Source organism: Elaeis guineensis, chromosome 1 (assembly GCF_000442705.2).
Source record: "Elaeis guineensis isolate ETL-2024a chromosome 1, EG11, whole genome shotgun sequence".
In the NCBI taxonomy this organism is placed as follows: Eukaryota; Viridiplantae; Streptophyta; class Magnoliopsida; order Arecales; family Arecaceae; genus Elaeis; species Elaeis guineensis.
In genome coordinates this window covers 67,801,579-67,827,270 of record NC_025993.2, presented here as the reverse complement: position 1 = coordinate 67,827,270, position 25,692 = coordinate 67,801,579, and the positions used below count along the sequence as shown (strand labels likewise).

Genomic DNA, 25,692 nt, shown 5'->3' with positions numbered 1-25,692 from the left:
GAGAAGCTGGTGAAGAAGAGTTAGGCTACTTCTAGAAGCTTGGTAATGAAGGTAAGAGGAGGAGGATCGAAGAAGCAGATAGGACCTAGGGCATGATGGATTGGGATTTGCTGGATCACAATGATGCTAGGATTTATTGGATCCCGATGATGGTTATAAGGATACTGTGAAATCGCATCTAATGACGTTGATAAATATCGCTAAAAGCTCTATTATTGGATCCCAATGATACTTATAAGCACCATCTTGAAATCCAAATAGGCCACCCTTATACGTATCGTTAAAAGCCAATGCATCCTAAATAGGTGGGGGAACATTTAAAAATTGTGGTCACTTCTAACTAGTGTTGGCGACTAAAAGCCGATAATTCCATTTTTCTCTGTACCAATGGTGGTAGCAAATCACGAGGACAAAGTAATAAGATAGGAGGGCTAGTAGAGAACACTCAAGATAATTAATTAGTATATGTGCTAGGAGAACAAGTATTTAATCATCACTCACTATAAAAATTGAGAAAAATATATGTAAACAAAAAAATATATATATTGGAGCATGGACCCTTGCCTCTATCGGAATAGCTTCCTTTCCAAAAAAAATAAAAAAAATGCAGAAGTAAAAATCATGCATCGGAATAACTTAATCCAGAGTATTTTCTAGAAAATGCAAAAAAAAAAAAACAAAGGAAAATGGAATGAACATAGTAAGTAAAGATCAATGCATTGGATTAACATAATCCACAGTATTTCTAGAAAATGCAAAAAAAAAAAAAAAAAAAGGAAAATGGAAAGAACATAGCAAGTAAAAATCAATGCATCGAGTTAACATAACCCACAGTATTTCAGAGAAAATACCCAAAAAAGGGGAAAATTGAAATAACTTCCATTGCCGGGTTTTGAACCCAAGTCGCCTGAGTGAAAACCAGATATCCTAAACCGGACTAGACGACAATGGAAGGTCTCCAACTTTTCATCATCTAAATTTTATGTAGTAATTATTTACATACCTCCTCCACTCCAAGCATCGCTGAAAAGCCAACCGTACGTCTGCACTGCAATTGTGCGTGGAGAGAGAAAGAGGAAGCAGAGAGAACTCCATTGGCTCTTTCTACCCCGTCTCTCTGCACCACGGTCCCATTCTCTCTCTCTCCCACACCCACCCCCCAACCCAAACTCTTCAGAATAGCAGGGATCTTGTCTTCTTTGTCTCTTTTTCTTGATTCCTTCCCCTTCCACCACCACAAGAGCAGATGAAGATTCCAAGAGAGAATGTTGCCGATAAAAGTCTAATCTCTCTCGCCATTCCCTCCCCTCCACCACAGAAATTCTATCTCTGACTCTCAATTTATTCTCCCATTTCCTTTCTTCCCTCCACCAATCCCCCAACCCCAACTACCAAAAAAGAGTACCTCTTTCTACTAGTTACCGCTCTTTCTCATCCATTCTGATCTGGAGTCCTCTTATCCTTTCTGCTCTCTTTTTCTTCCTCATTGCTTGATTTGGTATGTGTTGCTGGTAATTCTGTTCTATTAAAATGTCTAATTGGTGTTTTTGTTTGCTCGGATTGATGTCTATGAGCTGAAATTCCATCTAAATTTGTTTAGACTCTGAGTAAGTTTCCTATCTTCTTCTTTATCGTTCTTGTCGGACATTTTTGAAGTGAATTACTGTGGAGTTGGATTTTGTTGGGTCAGGTAATACTCTTGGTTTGACTTTTTCGTTGTTAGGGTTTATGTTAATTTCCATTCTTGGATTTGTTCATATAATTCAGTATTTCTTTCCGAGTAAGTTGCTAGAGAATTGGTATCCATGAAGAAGTTCTATTCAGCTTCCTTCTTTTGTGAAGGATTAGAGTGTTAGATTTACTTTCAATTAGTTGGATGTTTCATTGGGTTTCTTCTGTTCCACTCTTCTTTCATTTTAGAATTTTCCCGTTTCAGCTGTAGATTCTGTAAGGCCCTCGTCGCTCTCGGGTCAGTCTGCGTAGCTTAGGGAATGCGGTTCATAGTTCTGTTTGTGGTGATATGGGTAGGACTTGCCAGAGGAAGTTCAGATGTAGATGCACTCTTGGAGTTCAAGAAAGGGATCAAGGGAGACCCTTTGGGGCATGTCTTCGGTACTTGGAATCGTGGCGACTCGCCAGATTCTAGTGGTTGTCCTCGAAACTGGTATGGAGTCCAGTGTAGTGGTGGTCGGGTTTCCTCAGTCACATTGAACGACATGGCTTTGGTAGGTAACATTAGTCTGTCCAACTTTGCTAGAATGGGGATGCTTCGGAACCTTTCTCTGTCGAACAATCAATTAATGGGAATTCTCCCCTCTGAACTGGGGTCTGCGAGCTCTCTGGAGTTTCTGGATATATCACAGAATTTGCTTGTTGGAAATGTACCTCTTGAGTTGACAAAAATGGTGAATCTGGTGTATCTGAATCTATCTTCGAATAACTTTGGGGGTATGGTGCCTTCTGGTTTAGGAAATCTAAGACGGCTGAAGTATTTAGACTTGCGGGGTAACAGTTTTTCTGGTGGTATAGATGGTATTCTTGGCCAACTGCAAAGTGTGGTTCATGTCGATCTCAGCCAGAACCAGTTTTCTGGATCAGTGAAGTCAATGGCTGATGGGTCCTCTGAAATTATTAGCTCATTACAGTACCTAAATGTTAGCCACAACAGGTTGTCCGGGGAGCTATTGGCCAAAGATCCGATTCCTTTATTTGACAGTTTGGAGGTGTTTGATGCCAGTTTCAATCAGCTTAGTGGTTACGTCCCTTCTTTCAATTTTATAGTTTCACTCAAGATTCTACGTCTGGGAAACAATCAGTTCTCTGGTTCTTTGCCTGAAGCATTGATCAAAGAAAATTCAATGGTATTGACTGAACTTGACCTAAGCAGCAACCAACTTTCAGGTAATTAGTCTTGAGTTTAAAAGTTCTTATTCATATAATTTTAGGATGCCAAGTTCTGATTGAACTGATTCCATGCACAGATACTGTACTTCAACTGTGCTGAGTACATCACATAATTGTTGCATGATGTTTGCAAAATGTCCAGCTGTTGTTGTTTACAAATCTTTGTAATTTAAAGTTCCATACTCTATTTGATTGCCTTTTTTTTGTAAATTCATTTTTGGGCATCCAATTCAATCTCCATTGTCTTCTTTTAATGCAGGTCCAGTGCAAAGCATAACTTCTGCAACTCTGAAGAATTTGAATCTCTCCACAAATAAACTGTCAGGTTCTCTGCCTGTCAGGGTAGGGAGTTGTGCTATTGTGGATTTGAGTAATAACATGCTTTCTGGAAACTTATCCATAATTCAGAGTTGGGGAAATTATGTGGAAGTTATAGATCTGAGTTCAAACAAACTGACAGGAACTTTGCCAAATGAAACATCTCAGTTTCTGAGGCTGACCTCTTTCAAGGTTTCAAACAACTTGTTGATGGGGGAACTTCCACTTGTGATTGGGACATATCCAGCCATAAATGTTATTGACCTCAGTCTTAACCAACTAAATGGACTTCTACCTCCAAGTCTATTTACATCATCAAGATTGAGGGATCTAAATCTTTCAGGAAATAGCTTTACTGGACCTATCCCATTCGCAAACTCTCAGGGTACAATTTCCCCTTCCTCAGATGTTCCAGTACTCCTGACCCAAAATTCGAATTTGGTCTCTCTTGATCTTTCGAATAATACCTTAAATGGTTCTTTGCCGCAAGAAATTGGTGAATTGACAGCACTACAATTGCTGAATATTGGAAGAAACAATATTTCAGGACAGATCCCAAAAGAAATTGGTATGCTTCACAGGTTGCTATACATTGATTTGTCTAATAACCATTTTAAGGGCACTATACCTGACAATTTCCCTGAAGGCCTTGTTGGATTCAATGTCTCATACAATAATCTCTCTGGCATTGTTCCTGATAACTTGCTGAGATTTACTGATTCATCATTTCATCCAGGGAATGACCTACTAATTTTTCCTCATGTACCTTCTTCAAATGTTTCCAACTTCACTGATAAAGGAGTACATGGTGATCACAAGAAAAATGCTGTTAGATATGCTTTAATTGCTGGTGCAATTTTTCTTAGTGTAATTACTGTGATAATACTGATCTATTATAGGGTGTCCAATGCGAACAGAGGGAAAGGTGATGATAAGCAGAAGTCTCCCATTCCTCAACTTTTTGGGCAATGGCAAAGTGTGGATCCACCTTCTGCTTCTTTGAGTTCCTCTCAGGATCACTTATTTTCATCAAGGTCTGTGTCTATGCCTCTAGAGCATGGTAACATTGCGTTGGCTCCCAGAGAGTCTGCGGAACCCAACATTCAAGGTTCATCAACAAAAGCTGGGCACGATGATCATGCAACAATCAGTAGTTCCCCAGCAAAGAATGGAGTGAAATCTTCGATGTCCGTCATCATTTCCTCCCCACCTAGTGATCCATATATATCCCAGCATCCTTCTATTCTTAGTGTGCATTCCCCAGATAGACTGGCTGGAGATTTGCATCTCTTTGACAACTCATTTATGTTTACAGCAGAGGAACTTTCCCATGCTCCTGCAGAAGTTATTGGTAGAAGCTGTCATGGAACCTCTTATAAAGCTACCCTTGAAAGTGGCCATGTTTTGACCATTAAGTGGCTGAGAGAAGGAATTGCAAAGAGTAAGAAGGAATTTGGCAGGGAAGCAAAAAAACTTGGAAACATCAGGCATCCAAATATAGTGTCTCTAAGGGGTTATTATTGGGGTCCGAAAGAACATGAGAGGCTTATCATATCTGATTATATTGACGCAGCATCTTTAACAGCTCACCTATGTGGTATGATATGCATTGTCTTTTTCATGGTTTATATAATATGTATCACCTTGAAAGTTGAATCGGTTCTATTATTATATTCAATAGATTAAAGTGCTTCCATTCATTAATTGTTATGATTTGAATTTTGTTTGTAATTATTGTTTGATGCATGTTATTTTTTATTTATTTATTTATATCTATTTTGGTACTTCCATATTGGTGTACCTGAATTATGGCTAAATTATATAGTACCATGACTGCTTTCTACCAGAATATGCCATCCTTGTCCATTTTGACATTTATCTCTTACCGCAGTGAGTTGTAAGCATTTCCATATATGGGAAACAGAATTCTATGCTTAGGTTGGTATTCCATAAAGTACCCTTTTAATACTATCACAAGTAATATGGTGCATTGTCTGTGCTGTTATATCTACTTTTCCAAATTAAAACATAACAGCTAAAAGCCTTATTTCATTTATTTGAGTTGTTTTATATCTATCATTGTCTGAAATTTGGGTAAAATCTATCCTAAACTACTGGAGTTTCTGCACTTCAGCTGCTTGGCCATTCTTCATCCAACTTTTGGATATTTTTGTTCTCACTTAATTTGTTTCAATGAAATTGTGGATAAGGTTAAAATGCTTGATTTAGGTTAATTCTTGTTTCTTTTTTCTTATAGTTATGCCTGCTTATGAGCACTTAGGAAGCATGTTCAGAAAATGGTCAGATGTGGATTAAGTTGTGAACAAAACTCAATCCATTAGCAGATCTAATTATAAACCCTAGTCCTCCAAAACTGGCACACTCTAAATCATAGGCATGGAAGAAAGTATAACATAGAATGGGATAAAATAGAATAAAAGAGGGATGTTAAGTGAAGTCCACTACTAAAAGGAAAGATTAACACATTTCATTCCCAATTCTTCATTATGTTTCTTTCCCTACTAAGTATCTAATTATATAGTCACAAGATGGCCTCACATTTCTCAATGCATTGATGCTTACAACTTTCTAAAAGATGAACAAAATACTTCAATAAATTGTCAAAGATACATTTTAAATTATAAACACATAATTTAAGGATAACAACCATTATATACTAATCATGGATAAACAATATGTGACTAGACTTTTAACTTAGACTGGTACATGGGCTACCCCAAAATGGCTGATTCAACATGATTTATCTATTGGTTCTGTGTCAAACACTTTGGGTATATGGAGTTCTGATATTTTAATTTGCATTTTACGAAAAGTTGGTGCGAAATAAGAACAAATTGCATTAGTGCTTTCATTGAGAAATATGGGTCTCCAATGATATTGGTAAATGATTTTTTCTTCTAAGATCGTTTTCTCGATGTTAAGGCATGAAATCAAATTCTTAAACCCTTCTTGTTCTATTATGCTATAAAAATTTGGAATTTCAAGATTGGTTCCTCTTAAATCAAATTCAGATGATGTAGACTTGATTGGATTGTTGATATTATAAGCATAATTAGTACTGCAACTATGTGGGTCTCAAGAGTTGGAGGATGGTGAAAGAGGGGCAAAGGAGCTTACCATCTAGAATTTCATTAACCAATATAGAGTACAGGATATTCATATATGGCAACATAAGCCAACAATAATACACTAGAAATACAGCAGATATATGGCAACATAGGCCAGCAATAATACAACAAATAATACCATAAAAACCTCCACTATATATTGAAAGAAATATGCAATCCTAACCACTATATATGGAAAGAAATATGCAATCCTAACATCCCCCCACAAGCTGAGCATCCTTGGCATGGAGGCGAAGACTGGTGCGCAAAATTAAAAATCGAGAAGTGGATAAAGATTTGGTAAAAATGTCAGCAAGTTGTTTGTTAGAAGAGATATGGACCACATCCAAATCACCTGATTGAACTTTCTCCCGCAAAAGGTGATGATCAAGTTCAATGTGTTTCTATGGACATGTAAAACAGGATTTACAGAAAGATATATTGTGTTAAGATTATCACAATAGATGCAAATAGAGTGTCATAAGGAGACGCCAAGATCATGAAGTAGCCAATGAATCCAGACTGTCTCGATCAATGTGTAGGCCACAGATCGATACTTTGCTTCAAAACTAGAGTGAGAAATGGTTGGCTGCTTCTTAGCTGATCAGGAGATAAGATTAGGTCCAAAAAATATGCAATACCTCGAAGTGGACCTCCGTGTATCTGGACAACCAGTCCAGTAAGTGATGGATTCAGACAGTGGGAGATGGAAATGCTATAGGATAGTGTCCTATGAATGTACCGAAAAAGATATTTAACAGCTTGCATATGTGTCTCGTGAGGTGCATGGAGATACTGAGCAACCATATTAACAACATATGAGATGTCAGATCTTGTGAAAGTAAGATATTGCAAAGCACCAACTATTTGATGATAAGTAAAGGGATCTGCAAGAAGGCGCCATTCATGAGTCCAGAGATGAGCACTCGGAGAGAGTAGCAACTGGTTTATTTGTGAGAAAATCATGACGCTCAAGTAGTTAAAGTGTGTATTTCTGTTGAGTCAGATGAAGATCAGATAGTGAGCTTGTGACTTCAATGCCCAAAAAATAATGTAGAGGTCCCAAGTCCATTGCAAACTCTCATTGTAGAATGTCTATGAGAGCCTCTAAAAGAGAGGAGGAGCTTCTATTAACAATGATATTGTCAACATATAGGAGAAGAATGAGAGTGCCAGAAGAGGAGCGACAAATAAACATGGAAGGATCTGTAGTACTTTTAATAAAATCAATCTTAGAAAGAAAGAAAGTAAAGCGTCGAAATCAAGCTCGAGGTGTCTTCTTGAGTCCATAGATGGCTTTCCGTAGGTGGCAGACATGATGAGGAAAAGAAGGATTCACAAAGTCAGGTGATTGTTTCATATAGACTTCTTCAAAGAAAACACTATGAAAAAAGGCATTCTTCACATCAAGTTGTCGAAGCGGCCACTCAAAGGAGAAAGCAATAGAATAACAGTACGAATAATAGTCGTTGGCTTGACGATCAGTGAAAAAAATTATGCAAAATCAATATCCTGTTGCTGTTTGTAGTCTTGAGCCACAAGTCGAGTCTTGAGATCAAAGTTTTCGGAATCGGTATCAGATGCCATTCCAGTCGTCGATTGGTATGGTACGGTACCGGTTCGATACCGTACCAACATATTTTTTTATTTTTTAAAGAGTATTTAATGATTTTTTTATTTTTTGAGAAATTTTGATTAATAAAACTATTTTTTGATCTCAAATTGTGTTTTTAGGAAGAATGAGTATAAAAAAAAAATGCCATCTTTCTACGAAGTAACAAATAATTCAAAGAAGAGACTAGATGTTTGGATTGACAGCCCTGACAAGTTGGCAGCTCTTTTTCTCTTTCAATTTTATTAAGTATATCTATGATCTTGCAATTTTTTGATCACTTTTTAACTAGCGATATCCGAACTATAACTAGCGATATCCGAACTACAAAGTCTGAGGTACTTCTATAATTCTGGTGCTTGTATTCAAACTAATGTTTGTATCATTGAAAAAATACTTAAATCAATACATAAATCAGATATCATTGGATCTTAAAATACTTAAATTAATTAAAAAATTTAAAAATATAAAATATGTACCAATCATCAAAATCTGATCGACCGTCGATGTGCATAAATTTTAAGATTATTTATATATTCAGGAGGAACATCAGACCACCCTTCTAGCCACTTAGCATGATAATCCGCTGCACTCATTCCAAGAGGTAGGCATGCTAGATCATAACTCAACCTCGAAGTGTCACTGAGGTCCTGGCTCTGAGCGATATCCTCGGACTGATAATATGGCTTTGAAGGGGCCTATCCAAATATACCGGTAGTAAAATTGATCCATAAGATGTTCCGAGCTGCATAGGATAGTAGCCACTAGAGGATATCTGCGATGCACCATATCCATATCCATATCCAAAAAGATCATATGGTGGTTATGGCTGCTGCCAGGAGGATTCAGAATACGAAGATGAATCTGATACATTTATGGATCCTACTCCACGTGCGAGGTCATCTGCAGCTGCATCATGTCCTGAACGACCTCGCGGAGCCCGTTGTCTGTATGAAATCATATCATCGCGGGCTCTACCAGCACATGCACCGTGGTCCCTATCCTGCATGGTGTTGCGTGAACTGAGACTCATCGGTAAATCGAATACCACCAACTGGCTGCATCTCCTATCTTTCGGTCCCTCCATCATCAGATCCATGATCAGTCGAAGAACTACCATCACTGCTCTATTTGGTCTTTAACTCTGAGTGAATCGAATGCTGTGGCGAATCGACTGGAAGTTTAGGTGGAATGTTTTTGCTTGCCCACCTCTCGGCGTCCACCCCAGCCTCGCTAGCAACAAAATTGGCCGGTCATGGAGGCGATCCTGGTTGATCAAGCTCTGGATCCTGCTGCAAACTCTAAAAGAGTGCTCGACCACCACCCTTCCGTAGACTCAACGAAGAACCGTCCATCAGTGAAAGTTCCTCTCCTTCCGTAGACTTCCCTACTCGAACTACCTTTTATTATAGGCTGCCTTCTCTTTCTTTCGGAGCTTTTTGGACGTCTCCACACCACCGTGACGTAGATGAGGAACAAGCCTACGGCCACGGAATTCGACAGCAAGCTTGAATTTCAAGAGTAGGGGCACGACTCATAACCCATCCGATCATCAGATCTTCAGCTTCATCTTCAGCAACAAAATCATGCAAGTCGGATCGGAGTACTTCAGCTGAACTTTCTCCAGAATGAATTTGAGCCTCAATCTTAAATTGTAGTGCACATATACAAGATCATTGAGACGTTTTTATTTTAGATGGTTCCTTTTCTTGCTGTGGATAAGGGCAAAGGTCGATCAGTTGTGCTCACATCCACTCGATGAAACCATCTGGGATAGGATCTTGATGGCAAGATCCCTCAGATGTCGTGCAGATCCGTCAAAATGCACCCACTATTCAGCTGCAAAATCACTGGAAATCAGCGAAATCAAAAATAAGATTGAATATAAAAGTAAACATTGATATATACCTGGATTCATCTTTGATTTGCTTCTGACTGCTACATTAGTTCCAAATGAATCTGTGCCCTCCCTAAATATTTTCATCTGTAAAAAAATCATTTATTATAATGTCTTATTTATTGAAGATATCGCTAAGCTAATAAACATCACTGAACTTAACTTGCTCAAGACACATAGCCGCAATGTCTGCATTGGGCTTCATTTTGTTTATGACATTTCGTAGGGCGAACAAAAGCTCTTCATCCATGCCAATCCCAGGTATGACGTAATGGAACCTCAAGTTCAGATAGTAAGCTGCACATAGATTGTCATAATTGATTAAGTTTATTTATATAAGTTTTCAAAAGGTTCTTGATTTGCTGCTTACCTGCTAAGTGCAACTCTTTACCCATCTAATAGCCCCATCGGTTGTCGACGATCCTGATGTACTTATTTGTATGTTTTGGATCTGCCATCTTCATTTGTTCCTTCATCCTTTCCATCATATGATATAGGAAGCCCAATTGAGGATATCGCTCACCATCCACAGCTCGGAGCACTTCATACAGCGGCTTGATAGCTGCCACTATCCTCTCAGCCTGCTGTTAGAATGACTGCCTCATCACCAAGCTCTCCATAGTGCTCCCCTCAATGCCTGCCCTAGCATATATGTTGTCCTGCCAATCAGTACTAACAAACATCTGATGCAATTGTACTTTCTTATCAATGAGACTATGAAGTGCTATATAATTCGTAGCAAACCGTGTGATGCCTGGTCTCAATATATCGCTTCCAACATACTGCCGCATCAATGATAGGACCTATGTATGGTTATAAATGAATCTGATGATGCTCTGTGCTGACTCTACTGCCTTCTGCATCCTACGAATTTTTTCAATATCCATCAACATCAGATCAATATAATGTGCAGCACACGGGGTCCAGAAAATATGTGATTGCTGCTCTAACAACTCTCTTGCAGCCTTATACTGTGGTCTATTATCTGTGACAATCTGCACGATATTTCGCTCTCCTATCTGATCAATCACCTCCTCCATCAATCTAAAGATGTAGCTAGTATCGTGCACCTCAGCTGAAGCATCAACAGACTTGTGGAAAAATATTCTTCCATCACAATATATCAAGAAGTTAATGATGCTTCGTCTAGTAGGATCAGTCCAACCATCACACATCATAGTCAATCCATATACAGGCCACTTGCTCTAAAAGGAGGCAATCCACTTCTTTAAATCCTTTTTATTGTTGTCAACAAGCTCACCATGGATATCTCTTGGTCTTGGAGGATCAACATCTGGACCGACAATCTGTATAGATGAAATGGCAGTACGATAATACGGATTGTCTGCTGCATTTGTTGAGATATGACTGAAGTGAAACCACGATCCAATAGCTTTCTACATATCCCTCTTCTTATCTTTCCTCAATATAGTATCAATCCTCTATTGCTTAGAGTCTTTATTAGGAAAGACATGTAGATCCAAATCATGAAAAGTAGCTCCTTCTGGAATATCTCTGGAGGACTTCTTTCTACCATCAAATCCTCCCAATATGGATGCAAGATGGCTGGTGCCTCTACTGGTGGGCTCTCTAACTGAGAATATCCTAATCTGTGCTGACTCATGCTCAGCTGCACTGTTTTCTGAGCTTGACCCGTCCTCATAAACTGACGACCTAAATCGAGCTCTATGTCAGGCCAGCTTCTCTAGTTGCCACGGATTATCCAAACTCGTCCGAATGGCAGCATCGATCTATGCCTGCTCATCTAATGGAACAGATCCTTGTTCTTTCTTTGACTTTCGAGAGTGATAAAAAGGTGGCTCGACTGCTCGACGGTCCACCTCTACATTCTTCTTCAAATTTCTTTCCTTCATCGCTTTAAATTTAAAATCAGCGAAGTGCTTCTTCATGAGCTGACGGACCTTCTATGGATACTTACGGCACATAGCTATATCTGGATAGCTGCCAGTCGAATGTTACTTCAACCGTATAACCCCTTCTTTGAATTCTGTGCCACACCATTTACATCTATAATTATGCCGACCTGAGAGTATCTCCCAATGCTCCCAACCAATGTCACATTCGGGATTCTTCTTTTTCCACGATAAATCCATTTCTGAGAATTGACAAGCACGTTACTTTAATAACTACATAAAAATGATAGATTTTATTTACCTAATTTTTTAATATTTTTTAAATTATTTAATTGTTTTAATTATTTTTTAAAAAATAATTATATTAAAAAAATAAAAAATTATAAAAAATAATTATATTAAAAAAATAAAAAATTATAAAAAAAATTGATTCTAGTCCCATGTAGGATCCCACCATTTATGTTACATATAAATTTCTTAGTCCATGAGAGCGATAAAATACTTTTTTTTCGAAATTTAGGTCTAAAACACTATGCGCAAGATGCATCAAAACATTGATCAATTGACATCAAATTTATATTGAAAGTAGCTTATAAGACTTTCATTCATAATCTAATTTTATAATTCTTTTTCAAATTTTATTTTTTAAAATAATTTTTTATTTTGAAAATATATTTTTAATTTTAAAAATTATATACTTAACAAAAATTAATGATTTTAATGTCATTGTGTAGATCTTCCATAGATCTACAACATATATTAAAATCAAATAAAAAAATAAAATTTTGATATAGTTTTCTTTTGTTTTTTCATTTTTCATGAATTAAAAAAAAAAAGAGCAGGGAAGGTGAAGATGGGAGCTAAGATCGAATACGTGTCTCTAATCAAGCTTGATCATGCATTTCTCGATCATTCTTGAAATGAAAAAGGGGCGAAAGATGCCTCTTCTACATCGAAATAACAGAGAGAAAGCCTTTCGGCTTTTTTTCAGGCCTTTCCTTCTCTTAAAACAGTCGAACCGATTGGTTCAGTCTGAAACAGGGCCGAACCGCCCGGTTCGATCCCCATACTGCCTGGTTCGGGTCCAAATCAGGCGGTTTGCTAATTTTTTTTATTTTTTTCTGTGTTGGTTTTCACGGTCGAATCGGGTCGTTTGGCTGTTGATTTGGTTTGAAACGCCCCGAACCAGGCGGTTTGGGACGATTCCGAAAATCATGCTTGAGATGCTCAAGAAAATCATTTGCGTTTTGCTTAATCTTGTATATCCATTTGCAGCCAATGAGATTAATGGATGGTGGAGGAACAAGATTTCGAGTAGAGTTAGGCAATAAGACATCAAATTCCTCGGTCATAGCTGCATGCCAACCTGCATCCTGAAAAGCCTCAGTAAAAAAGTTGGGCTCGATGGGAAGAGAAGAACTCTTAAAAGTGAGGAAGGAGGTAAACTCAGTCATATCCTTTGTGATGGACCGGATGAGCATAGAATATGTACGAGAAGGTGGAGGAGGAACAATAGGTGAAGTAGATAAAGGTGGTGAAACTGGTAGGTCTATAGCAGGTGGAGTGGAAAGGGGAGGTTCTGAAGGTGTAGGAGCAGGGTCGGCTGTAATGGTGGGTGCAACAGTCCGAAAGGTTGTTCGTTTGGTATAGATTCGGAGCTCTTTCTGACCAGCAGTAGTGGTATGGTTCTCATCTCTAACTTGTATGGCATCATGATTCAATTTGGTAGTAAATTGAGTCAATGACTTAAAGGTTGGTGAAATAGTCAAAGTGGACCGGTCGGTATAAGAAGTGCTAGGACCATCAATAGTAGAAATATGGATGAAATTGAAACGAGAGAGTGCATCAATAGTAGGACTCACCCTGTAAAGGAGGATTAGAAAGAAAATTTTGAAACATATGAAAATCTAAAACAGTAGAACCAGTTATGGAAGATGTAGAAAATTTGGAGAGACAAGGATATGGAAAAATTGTTTCAACAAAGGTAACATGTCTAGAAATGAAAATTTTTTTAGTGATTGAATATAGGCAACGAAACTTTTTATGCTTATCTGAGAGTCCCAATAATACATAAGGGAGTGATCGGAGAGAGTGCTTATGTTTGGCAATATCCTATAGATCAGGATAACATAAATATCTAAAAATTTTTACAAGTTGTAAGTCAGAAGGGACACAACTATGCAAAGCATTGTATTATGATTTTCCATTCAAACCAACAAGTGGAGTATGATTTATAAGAAAAATGGCAGTTTGTATGGCCTCTACCCAAAAGCGAAGAGGCATGCAAGCTTGAAAAAGAAGACTTCAAATAATATTGGATAAATGTCTATATTTCCTCTTGGCAATACCATTTTGTTGTGATGTGTGAGGACATGAGAATCTCTGAATAATCTTAGTCTGTGAATACAGTGCCGAGAATTTTTTATGTACATAATCCTTACCGTTATCATATTGAAGAATTTTAATGTTGTGATGAAAAATATTTTCAACCATTGCTTGAAATTCTAAAAATTTTTCAAAAATCTCATGTTTAAATTTTAAAAAGTAAATCCAAGAATAATGGAAATAATCATCCATAAATATGATATAATATTTATATCTAAAAATAGAGGGAACAGGTGCCTGCCATACATCTGAATGCATAAGTTGAAAAGGAAAAGCAAATTTTGATTCAGAATCATAAAAAAAAAGTTTGACATGTTTTTTCATATTGCATGTATTGCAAATAGATAATTTGAGTTCAGAATGACCATTAAAAACAACTTTATTTTCTTTAACAATTTAGAAAGAACAGCAAGACTGGGATAACCTAACTGTCTATGCCAAATATTTTTACCAAATCTAGATGCAACAAAGACCGATCGTTGCTTATTCCTGACATTTGCAACTCTAGAAGAAATTGAATAAACTGAAGTTTCCGAATTATGGCATCTGAGAAGCTCCTTTCCTATTTTCAGATCCTTTATAGAAAAATTAGAAGAGTCAAATTCAAAATAAGAATTATTATCATGACGAAATTGACGAACAGAAAATAAATTTCTTTTAATAGAAGAAAAAATGAGAACATTTTTAAGAGCAAAAGAGTTGGAAGGAGTACTCAAACGTGTTTCACCAATCTGAGTAATATGAATTAAATTTTTATTACCAACTAGAATTTTTTCATGCCCATTATAAGGTTTAGAGAAAGAGAGAATACCAGGATTAGCAGTCATATGATTAGATGCTCCAGTGTATGGATATCAAACTTCCTTACCAGGCTTCTGAAGGCTCATAGCAGTGAAGGTCTGAGGAATATCATTTGCGGTGAAAACATGGTTGAAGCGTTGCCAGCATTGAAAAGTAGAATGATTAAATTTTTCACATATTTGGCTGTGTGCCAGATCGTGGAATATGGGGTTGTTGGTTAGGTCGATTAGGATGAGGAAAGGGCTGAGAATGTGTGTATGCTCTATTGTATCCACAATCAGGATTTGAATTATGTCTGCCACACTATCCTCTCGGCCTCCGCGAAAACTACCCCTATGTCCATCGCGATGACCTCGACTGTGATTTGCATAAAGGACTTCTCCTTCAGTGGTGGAAGGAGTAGGTGGTGTCGTCAATCCGGCACGGCACTGAACTTCAGTTTCTTCTTGCATTAGAAGTGGTCGAAGTTGCTCAAAAGTAGGTTTCATCCTCTGTGTGTTTAATGTACTTACAAATCCTCTATATTCCTTTGGTAGTCCTAGAAGAACAGTCATAATCAAATTATGATTCGACTCGACTTCACTAATTGCCTAGAGGACATCCCCTATGGATTTAATTTTTTGCATATATTCACTCATGCCCATTGATTCTTTCTTGATGCTTTATAACTCAGATTTCAAAGAAAAGGCCACAGAGGCAATCTTGTCAAGAAAGTATGCCTCAATGATTTTTCATACATCATGGGTTCTTTTGGGTGAATTGGATATGACCATTTGTGGTATGTTAAAAGACAAAGTAGCATTAATCCAGGAAAGTATGGTGGTATCTATCTTCTTCCATACTAAATACTTTGGATTCACAATTGTCTTCTTATTGGTTATTTCAATAATTTGAAAAGGGATAATACTGGTCCCATCTACATGCGAAGTAACACCAAAACTCTCTAAGATATTTAAAAAAATTTGTTTCCACACCAAATATGTAGAATCTGTGAGTTCTAATGGTACAAGAGTTTTGATGTTAACGATCGGTAGTATTGTGATAAAGGAAGACATGTTTGCCACTAAAAGAAAGCACCACCGGAAGAAAAGGAGATAAGATCAGAAGTTACCAACAAAGATCACTTCCTAAGAGAAGCCGAGCAGCACTAGGGAAGATCAGAAAAAACAAGCAGCAGCAAAAAAAAACAGCATCTCAGGGAGAGATCGAGCAGGACCAGAGAAGGCCAAACAGAACTGTTGGTGCAAAAATCCGCCTGCGTCGGAGAAGCTGGAGTCGAGGGAGTCGCGGTCGCCGCCGGGACCTGCAAAAGAAGTCTAAACCGGAGTTGGGGTTGCTCCGGTAAGACCCTCCGACGCTCAAGTCAGTTTTCTGCCTCAACAAGAATGGAGTGCTCGAACGAAAATTTTAGCAGAATTTCTGGGATAGAAATTAGAGCTTAGAGAATAACGTATCTGGGGTCCCCCTTTTATAGGCGGTGGGGGCAACAGACTGATAGCGATGTTTGTAACCGTCTGGCAGTGGGCTGCTCGGGGTCAAGAGGAGTTTGTTGTGAAGAGTAGTGGAGTGGAATCGTGGCCATCACCGAGACATGCCACGTGGAGTCTGTTGCGGGGAGTGGAGCGACGTCCGTTATCGCGACTTGCCAGAGGGTGGAGGAACTGCGCGGTATCCGTCGCAGGAAGTGGAGCAGACTCGTGGCCATTATTGTGGTCTGTCGGGGAGTGATGGGGCCGCGCGGAATCTGTCGCAGGAAGTGGAGCAGAGTCGTGGCCGTTACTGCGGCCTGCCAGGGAGTGATGGAGCCGCGCGGAATCCGTCGCAGGAAGTAGAGCAGAGTCGTGGCCGTTACTGCAGCATGCCAGGGAGTGATGGAGCCACGTGGAATCTGTCGCAGGAAGTGGAGCAGAGTCGTGGCCGTTACTGCGGCATGCCAGGGAGTAATGGAGCCGCGCAGAATCTGTCGCAGGAAGTGAAGCAGAGTCATGGCCGTTACTGCGGCCTGCCAGGGGGTCCAGGCCCGTCGGCCGAAGTTCGGTTGGGGTGTCTGGCGGAGAGAGGTGGCTAGCTACCCATTTGAGAGGAGCTCGGATGCTGCAAATCTTGTTGGGTGCCTTGGGCGTTAAGGCGGCGGGCGAGGACCACTTGCCGTAGGAGCTAGGAGTCCGGCTGCCGTAGGAGCCCGGACGAAGTCTTCTCGCAGTCGAAGTCGGGACGAAGCCCGGCTCCCGTAGGGGTCCGGACGAAGTCTACCTGCAATTGAAGTCGGGGACGAAGTCCGGTTCCCGTAGGAGTCCGGGCGAAGTCTACCTGCAATTGAAGTCGAGGACGAAGTCCGGCTCCCGTAGGAGTCCGGGCGAAGTCTTCCTGCAGCCGGAGTCGGGGACGAAGTCCGGCTCCCGTAGGAGTCCGGACGAAGTCTACCTGCAATTGAAGTTGGGGACGAAGTCCGGCTCCCGTAGGAGTCCGGACGAAGTCTACCTGCAATTGAAGTTGGGGGCGAAGTCCGGCTCCCGTAGGAGTCCGGACGAAGTCTACCTGCAATTGAAGTCGAGGGCGAAGTCCGGCTCCCGTAGGAGTCCGGACGGAGTCTACCTGCAATTAAAGTCGAGGGCGAAGTCCGGCTCCCGTAGGAGTCCGGGCGAAGTCTTCCTGCAGCCGGAGTCGGGGACGAAGTCCGGCTCCTGTAGGAGTCTGGACGAAGTTTACCTGCAATTGAAGTTGAGGGCGAAGTCCGGCTCCCGTAGGAGTCCGGACGGAGTCTACCTGCAATTGAAGTCAGGGATGAAGTCCGGCTCCCATAGGAGTCCGGACGGAGTCTTCCTGCAGCCGAAGTCGGGGACGAAGTCCGGCTCCCGTAGGAGTCCGGACAGAGTCTTCCTGCAGCCAAAGTCGGGGACGAAGTCAGCTCCCATAGGAGTCCGAACGGAGTCTACCTGCAATTGAAGTCGGGGACGAAGTTCGGCTCCCGTAGGAGTCCGGATGAAGTCTACCTGCAATTGAAGTCGAAGGCGAAGTCCGGCTCCCGTAGGAGTCCGGGCGAAGTCTTCCTGCAGCCGGAGTCGGGGACGAAGTCCGGACGAAGTCTACCTACAATTGAAGTTGGGGACGAAGTCCGGCTCCCGTAGGGGTCCGGACGAAGTCTTCCTACAGCCGAAGTCGGGGACGAAGTCCGGCTCCCGTAGGAGTCCGGACGGAGTCTACCTGCAATTGAAGTCGGGGACGAAGTCCGGCTCCCGTAGGAGTCCGGACGAAGTCTACCTGCAATTGAAGTCGAGGGTGAAGTCCGGCTCCCGTAGGAGTCTGGGCGAAGTCCTCCTGCAGTCGGAGTCGGGGACGAAGTCCGGACGAAGTCTACCTGCAATTGAAGTTGGGGACGAAGTCCGGCTCCCGTAGGGGTCCGGATGAAGTCTACCTGCAATTGAAGTCGAGGGGGAAGTCCGGCTCCCGTAGGAGTCCGGACGAAGTCTACCTGCAATTGAAGTCGAGGGCGAAGTCCGGCTCCCGTAGGAGTCCGGACGGAGTCTACCTGCAATTGAAGTCGAGGGCGAAGTCCGGCTCCCGTAGGAGTCCGGGCGAAGTCTTTCTGCAGCCGGAGTCGGGGACGAAGTCCGGCTCCCGTAGGAGTCCGGACGAAGTCTACCTGCAATTGAAGTTGAGGGCGAAGTCCGGTTCCCGTAGGAGTCCGGACGGAGTCTACCTGCAATTGAAGTCGGGGACGAAGTCTGGCTCCCGTAGGAGTCCGGACGGAGTCTTCCTGCAGCCGAAGTCGGGGACGAAGTCCGGCTCCCGTAGGAGTCTGGACGGAGTCTTCCTGCAGCCGAAGTCGGGGACGAAGTCCGGCTCCCATAGGAGTCTGGACGGAGTCTAGAAGGCGGTCGATCATCGTGGAAACTTGGGTGGAGTCCGTCCGTCGTGAAGAATCCGGTCGACGCTGGTGGGGGCTTATCCGTCGGCAAAACTTGGGAGTGTTGCGGAGGCTCGGCCGCCAGAGAGGTTCGGAGAGATGTAGCCGAAGGTCGGAAGTCGGTAGAATCCCCGGAGGGTCACTCTTGTCACGAACTTCGGCTGGAGGGTATTTTATACCCAACACCAGTCCTCCTACTTTCGAGTTCGAGTTTCGAACGAAGTACAGGAAAATTTTCACAGCCGAAGTTGTTTCCTTGAATTCTGCACACGATCGCCCTCGAAAATCTTGGCATTCAATGCGCGTGTGCTGGAGTCTTTTTCCGATTAGGGCGATCCGAAGAGTCCTTTCGGAATTCCCCCAGAGCGTAGTCCTAAGCGCCACACCATAATGGTCCCGCTAGCAGCCAGCCTTACGTCACGGTGAGTGGGACACGTGGCGGGCCCCGATGGACTTAGGGATATCCGCCACCATAACTGCGCCAGGCCCCGTCGCTTATTGAAGCCCCCCTCCTTCCCTCCAAGGGCTTCACTTCGCCTGAGAGTCGACATCATTTTTCTGTCTGAGAGTTTAGTCACTCCATTGGCGCCCTTTTCGACTCTAAGCACTCTTCGCACCGGTCTTCGCCATCTCCGCCGGCACCCCGCCGCCTTCAGTCTTCCGAGCCCCTTCGGGGGGTTCTCCCGCTGGGGCTTCTGCCTAGGAGGCCAACCTCGAGAGGATGCCACGGATCAAGAGGAGTAGGAGGGGGAAAACAGCGGCCTGCGAATTCTTCGGCTGTCGAACTGTCACTGAGGGTTCCCACCGCCTCAAAGGGGGCTCGAGGGAGAATTCCTTCAACAACAGGGATTTAATAACGAAAACAGCCGGTGAGCGCGTTCCGCCCGAGAATTTCGGAGTAGTTGAACGGGGTGACACCGGTCAAGGGGGCAGAGTTGTCGTCACAAGCTGTGGTGGGATTCTTGACGTCGTCGGGGCCGAGGGATCAGAAGCGGTCGGCGCCGACGGTGGGGCAGTAGAACTTGTTGCGGGGACGGTGGAAGTAGCGCATGCCGACCTTGCCGAAGTACCTAGGATGGTGGCTGTCGTGGCGCACACGGTGGTGGTGCATGCCTCCGGCGCCACTGCGGCCTCCGGGGTACCTCCGGTTCTTCTTGAAGCAGGTCGCCGTCGCCGCTGCCGTCGCCGTCGCTGTCCTTTGAATTCTATCCCCCCTTTTCCCCCTAGGGTTGGGGCTTCGGCAATGGAGCGGAACGAGGTGGGGGGCGAGAGCAGAGGGGTTTATCACGCACTGGAAAATACTGCTAAAAAGGACGGAACTGGAAGGAGAAGCCGAGAGCTTGAAGTGGTCCCTAACGTGTTCCTTTCAAGTCTTGTAGCAATGTTCTTTTTCCTCGGCCCTTAAGGTCTTGTAACGTACATCTTGTTAATCGAGAATGAGAAGGAGATTTTGTTATTGTTGCCTGCCGAACTTCTTTCATTCACCATTGTTATTGTCGTATTTCTCTCCTCTTTTCCTTTTCGTCTGCTTCCTCTCTTCTTCTCCCCCCTTCCTTTTTTTTTTTTTGTCGATGTTGCCTGGAGGTTTCTGGTCGTTGCCGCGTCGGCTCGTTTTTCCGGTCGCCTTCCTTCCTCAGCCTTAAGGGCTCTGTGATGTATACTTAATTAACGACATGAGAAGAGAATTTTCCGTTATCTCTTTTACTCGCATGTTGAATTGTCATTTGTCGAGCTTCTTTCGATTTTGCCTTGCTCGATATCGATGCTGTTCGGAGGTACCCGATTGCCGTCGCATTGACCTGTCCTTTTGTCCACGGCCGCAGACTTGCCCGGGGCCGCTCGGGTTTGACGCCCCCTTTCAGAGTTCGAGATCGGAGGCCCGAGCTTCTCGTCACCCCGAGGAAGCCGTCTTATCTCTGGTCTGTGTTGAGAGCTTTCTTGAAGGCCGGGGATTTTGATAAGAACTCCAATCCTCGCTGAGACGAGGTTCCTCGCATCTTCGATGCGATTCGTTTTCCATTCGTCGCTGATGCAGTTCGTCGCTTTCCTTTTTAACTCTCCTCCCCTTTTTCTTTTTTCTTTTTTTCGAGTGAGGGTTTTCCCTCCGCTTTTGGTGGGGTCGCGGGAGCGCGAAGGGGTCGCCGGTAAGGTTCCCTTCTTCTTATCTGGTCTTAAATGACCAGATCTCAATTGGCATCAGGACGGGGTTCTTCCTCTATTTCTGATGTAATCGATTTTAGCTCAGGTTAGGACGAGGTCCTCCTCTTGTCGCTAACAGGGCTATGGGGGCACATATGGGTGTTGCGGGGCCTCTCCCCCCATCCGGTCTAAGTGTAACCGGGCCTTCGACCTTGCTCAAGTTAGGACGAGGTTCTCCTCCTGTCCCTAACAGGGCTGTGGGGGCACATACGAGCGTTGCAGGGCCTCTCCCCTCATCCGGTCTAAGGGTAACCGGGCCTTCGACTTTGCTCATGTTAGAGCGAGGTTCTCCTCCTGTCCCTAACATGGCTGTGGGGGCGCATATGGGCGCTGCTTGGCCTCTCCCCCCATCCGGTCTAAGGGTAATCGGGCCTTCGACTTTGCTCAAGTTAGGGCGAGGTTCTCCTCCTGTCCCTAACAGGGTTGTGGGGGCACATGTGGGCGTTGCAGGGCCTCTCCCCCCATCCGGTCTAAGGGTAATCGAGCCTTCGACTTTGCTCATGTTAGGGCGAGGTTCTCCTCCTGTCCCTAACATGGCTGTGGGGGCGCATATGGGCGCTGTACGGCCTCTTCCCCCATCCGATCTACAAATAACCGGGCCTTCGACCTTGCTCATGTTAGGGGAGGTTCTCCTCCTGTCCCTAACATGGCTGTGGGGGCGCATATGTGCGCTGTATGGCCTCTCCCCCCATCCGGTCTACAAATAATCGGGCCTTCGACTTTGCCCACATTGGGGTTTGTTTTGTTGTCCGATGGGGTCGTCCCCTGTCGTTACAAGTCTATGCCAAAAAGGGAAAGATGTGCAAGTCTGAAAGAAATCTTGATTTAAAGTGGGATCGTTCGCAATACATTTACAAGTTTTCAAACCCTAGGGCTGTGGAAGGTCTGCTTCCCGTCAAGGTCCTCCAGAGACGGAGTTGATGATCCCAACTGGAGGCCGATCTCCGGGCTGCTCTTCCCTCTTTGGCGGCTCAGGCTGCGGCAGGGCCCTTGGCCGATCTTCTCTATCCTCAGGCCGGCATCAAATGAACCTATCGAGTCGACCTCGTCGGATGAGCTCCTCGATCTCGTCTCGGAGCTGGATGCATTCCTCCGTGTCGTGGCCGTGGTCACGATGGTAGAGGCAGAACTTGTTAGGATTGCGCTTCCCGGGGTGCGTGCGCATCCTCTCTGGCCTTGGGAGCTGCTCTCTGACCTCCATTAGCACCTGGGTTTTCGATGCGTTGAGGAGGGTATAGCTGCGGAATCTTCTTGGGGGAGAGCCCCGCCGAGCCCGGCGCTCCGGGCTTCCCTGCCTGCGTGCTCGGGGAGGAGACTGGATGTGCTTGTGCCCGGGAGGAGTTCGAGAACGTGGCCGAGCTTCTCTCGGCCCTTTTTCGACTGCGGGCTTACTCGAGTCTCCCACCTGCCGCTCTCTCGCGGTCTCCTCATCCTTCATTTTGAAGGCTTCTTCCGCTCGGGCGTACCCTTCGGCCCGAGCCAACAGGTCAGCAAAATCCCTGGGGTACTTTTCCAGGGAGAATAAAAGGTCGTTCTTCTGAAGGCCGCCTTTCAGGGCGGCCATCGCTATCGATTGGTCCAAGTTCCGGACCTCCAACGCAGCGACATTGAAACGGTTGATGTAGGCCTGAATGGACTCCCCCTCTCTCTACTTGATGTTGATGAGGGACTCCGAACCCTTCCGGGGATGTCGGCTGCTAACAAAATGAGCCACAAAGTGGTGGCTCATCTGATCAAAAGAAAAGATGGTACCCGACTTCAGCGTCGAGTACCAGTTTCTCGCCGCTCCCTTCAAGGTGGATGGGAAGGCTCGGTATAGAATGGCGTCGGGCGCGCCATGAAGCAGCATCATTGTCCGGAAGGCCTCCAGGTGGTCAACTGGGTCTGAAGTCCCGTCGTAGCTTTCAAATTGAGGGAGCTTGAAGTTTGGCGGGATCGGTTCCTGCATGATCATTTAAAAAAAAGGGAGGGTCAGTACAAATGTCCTCACCATAAGCGGGGGGAGCGTGGCGGAGTTCTTCGATCCGCCGGTTCATCTCCTGGAGCCTCCGGTCTAGGAAATCCTCTTGACTACGGGTTTCGAGGATTTTCTGGCAGAATGGAGGTAGAGATCTTCCAGGGGTGGAATCGTGATCTGACTGAGGGCTCTCCACCCTCGGATTCGTCTTTCCGGGAAAGACGGGGCGGCTGGCCCAAGTGGCCTGTCCTACCGTCGGATTTTGGAGTTTTGGTGACGCTCTCTCCAGTCGCACTGATGCCTGCGGCTGCTGCTACTGTTGTATGGCCTGCACAGCTTCAGTGAGGCCTCTGACTTGCTGCACCAGTAGGTCGAATTGTTCCGCGCCAACCGCCGTTGCCGGAGGAGGGGGAGGAGGCTGGGAAATTGGAGGTGAGGCCGGAGCCTGAGATCTGGCCGCGGAGGTCGTGGATCGCCGCGTGGATGCTTTGCGAGGAGGCATCGGGCGAAGATCTAGTGAGGGAAGGAGGAGAGGACGTCGGAAAAGATGACCGGAGGCGGTCCCGTTGAGCGCTCCTTTAAAAATAAGGGTACTGCGAAGGCACAGCCCCTTCCTCTAGCGCCAATCATGTTGGTGCAAAAATTCGTCTGCGTCGGAGAAGCTGGAGTTGAGGGAGTCGCTTTCGCCGTCAGGACCTGCAAAAGAAGTCTAAACCGGAGTTGGGGTTGCTCCGGCAAGATCCTCCGATGCTCAAGTCAGTTCTCTGTCTCAACAAGAATGGAGTGCTCGAACGAAAATTTTAACAGAGTTTCTGGGATAGAAATTAGAGCTTAGAGAATAACGTATCTAGGGTCTCCCTTTTATAGGCGGTGGGGGCAACAGACTGATAGAGATGTTTGTAACCGTCTGACAGTGGGCTTGTCATAGCCCAAAACCAAACCCAAGCCCAACTATCTAAGACCCAAGCCCATTCAAAAAAAAAAAAAAAAAAAAAAGGAAAAACCTAGGAGTCTTCTTCTCCGGCGAGACCAGGGCAAATTGGGAGTCCTAGGACCTCTCGAAGTCCTAGGACCCTCTATAAGAAGCCCCCCCTTTCCCTAGAAGCCGATCACTGGCCCTCTTCCCCTCTCTTTCTCCCTATTTTTCGATTTGGAGCCGCAGACAACCGTTTTGCTCTCGCCGTGATTTCTCGCCGGTGGGGTCACCGGAGGCCGAGGTGAGTTCCCCTTCTCTTCCTCTCTTCCTTCCCCTTCCTCCCGTGCCCTTGTGCGCGGCTGCCGGCGACGGGAGTCGCCGATTTTTGGTCGGAAAAGAGACCTCTGTTTTGGTCTCTTTTCCCTTGGATTTTCCGGCGCCGGTGATCGCAATCGACCGCCGGCCATGCTCCTCCGTAACCAGGGGAGTGGCCCCCCTCTGTCGTCGGCCTCCGCTGCGGCGGCCGCGGCCTGAACGGCCCGGCACAAGGAGGGGACTGCCGTCCCCTGTTCGGCCTGGAAGGAGCCCGAGAGAAGAAGAAGAAGAAAAAGAAGAAAAAGAAAAGAAAAGAAAAAGAAGAAAAAAAAAGAAAAAGAAGAAAAGAAAAGAAAAAGAAGAAAAAAAAGAAAAAGAAGAAAAAGAGAAAAAGAAAAGAAAAAGAAGAAAAAGAGAAAAAGAAAAGAAAAGAAAAGAAAAAAAAGAAAAAGAAGAAAAAGAAAAGAAAAGAAAAGAAAAAGGAAAGAAAAAGAAGAAAAAGAAGAAAAGAAAAGAAAAAGAAGAAAAAAAAAGAAAAAGAAGAAAAAGAGAAAAAGAAAAGAAAAGAAAAGAAAAAGGAAAGAAAAAGAAGAAAAAGAAGAAAAAGAAGAAAAAGAGAAAAAGAAAAGAAAAGAAAAATAAATAAATAAATAAATAAATAAATAATAAAATAAAATAAATAAAAAAATGATGAGAGAGAGAGTTTCTCTCTCTTCTTTCAATCTGAACCCTTACTTTCTCTCTGGAATTGGACTTTCTCTCTCTACTTTCTCTCTCTAGAATTTTCTCTCTCTAGATTGTTTCTCTCTCTTGATGGATTCCTCTCTCTCTAAAGTTATTCCTCTAGGATTAGCGTAGTGGAAGGTTTCATTTGATGATTTTGATCGAGTTTAGGGAAGAGTCTAATTTTAAGTGAGGTTTTGATTTGGGATCTGTTTAGATTGAATTTTGAATTAAAATTAATGTAAAAATATAATTTTGGATAATAGGCATGGAAGAATCTCCTAGAAGTTAGTCGATCTGTTCATTCAGTGCTCCATGAAAGGTAAGTAATGAATCATCTTCTCGAGATATTCCATATTTATTCTGAAAATAAATAATTATTCTCTGAAATTATGCATGATTTATGAAATTATGTTTTGAGAGAAAAGTACTTTTGAAATGTTATGGTATATCGATTTATGCACATGGTCAGTGAAAAATTATGATATATTATGATACAAAGTGTTTTGATACAGATCGGATTTATACTTTCAGCCTAACTATGTTTCAGTGGGCCCCGCCAATGGGGATTATACGTTGGTACTTGGTGGACCCTGCCAGTGGGGGTTGTGCGCTGGTATTCTGTGGACCCCGCCAATGGGGGTTAAACGTTGTCATAGTCAAGGCTGTTGAGTTACGAGTGTTTTGAATCGAATCGGATTTATGATTATATTATATGTGAATATTTGAAAATATTTGATTTGTATTAAATCAGCA

The 25,692-nt window shown here is 43.6% G+C and overlaps 1 protein-coding gene and 1 pseudogene across 3 annotated transcripts in view; one reads left to right on the top strand and one right to left on the bottom strand.

The window, feature by feature from the left end:
• The first annotated feature begins 1,020 nt into the window (after nt 1–1,020).
• LOC105044741 (LRR receptor-like serine/threonine-protein kinase GHR1) overlaps nt 1,021–25,692 on the top strand; it is a 38,262-nt gene continuing 13,590 nt past the window's right edge. The window contains exons 1-3 of one of the 3 annotated variants that reach the window (XM_073254460.1): nt 1,026–1,498; nt 1,937–2,901; nt 3,164–4,819. In XM_073254460.1, the coding sequence (XP_073110561.1) occupies nt 1,992–2,901; nt 3,164–4,819 (2,566 nt within the window). In that variant the 5' untranslated portion in view covers nt 1,026–1,498; nt 1,937–1,991. Of the gene's footprint in view, nt 2,902–3,163; nt 4,820–25,692 lie in introns of all 3 variants that reach the window. The other 2 variants (XM_010922736.4, XM_073254464.1) reach the window with 2 other exon arrangements.
• LOC109504801 (uncharacterized) lies at nt 9,892–11,613 on the bottom strand (annotated as a pseudogene).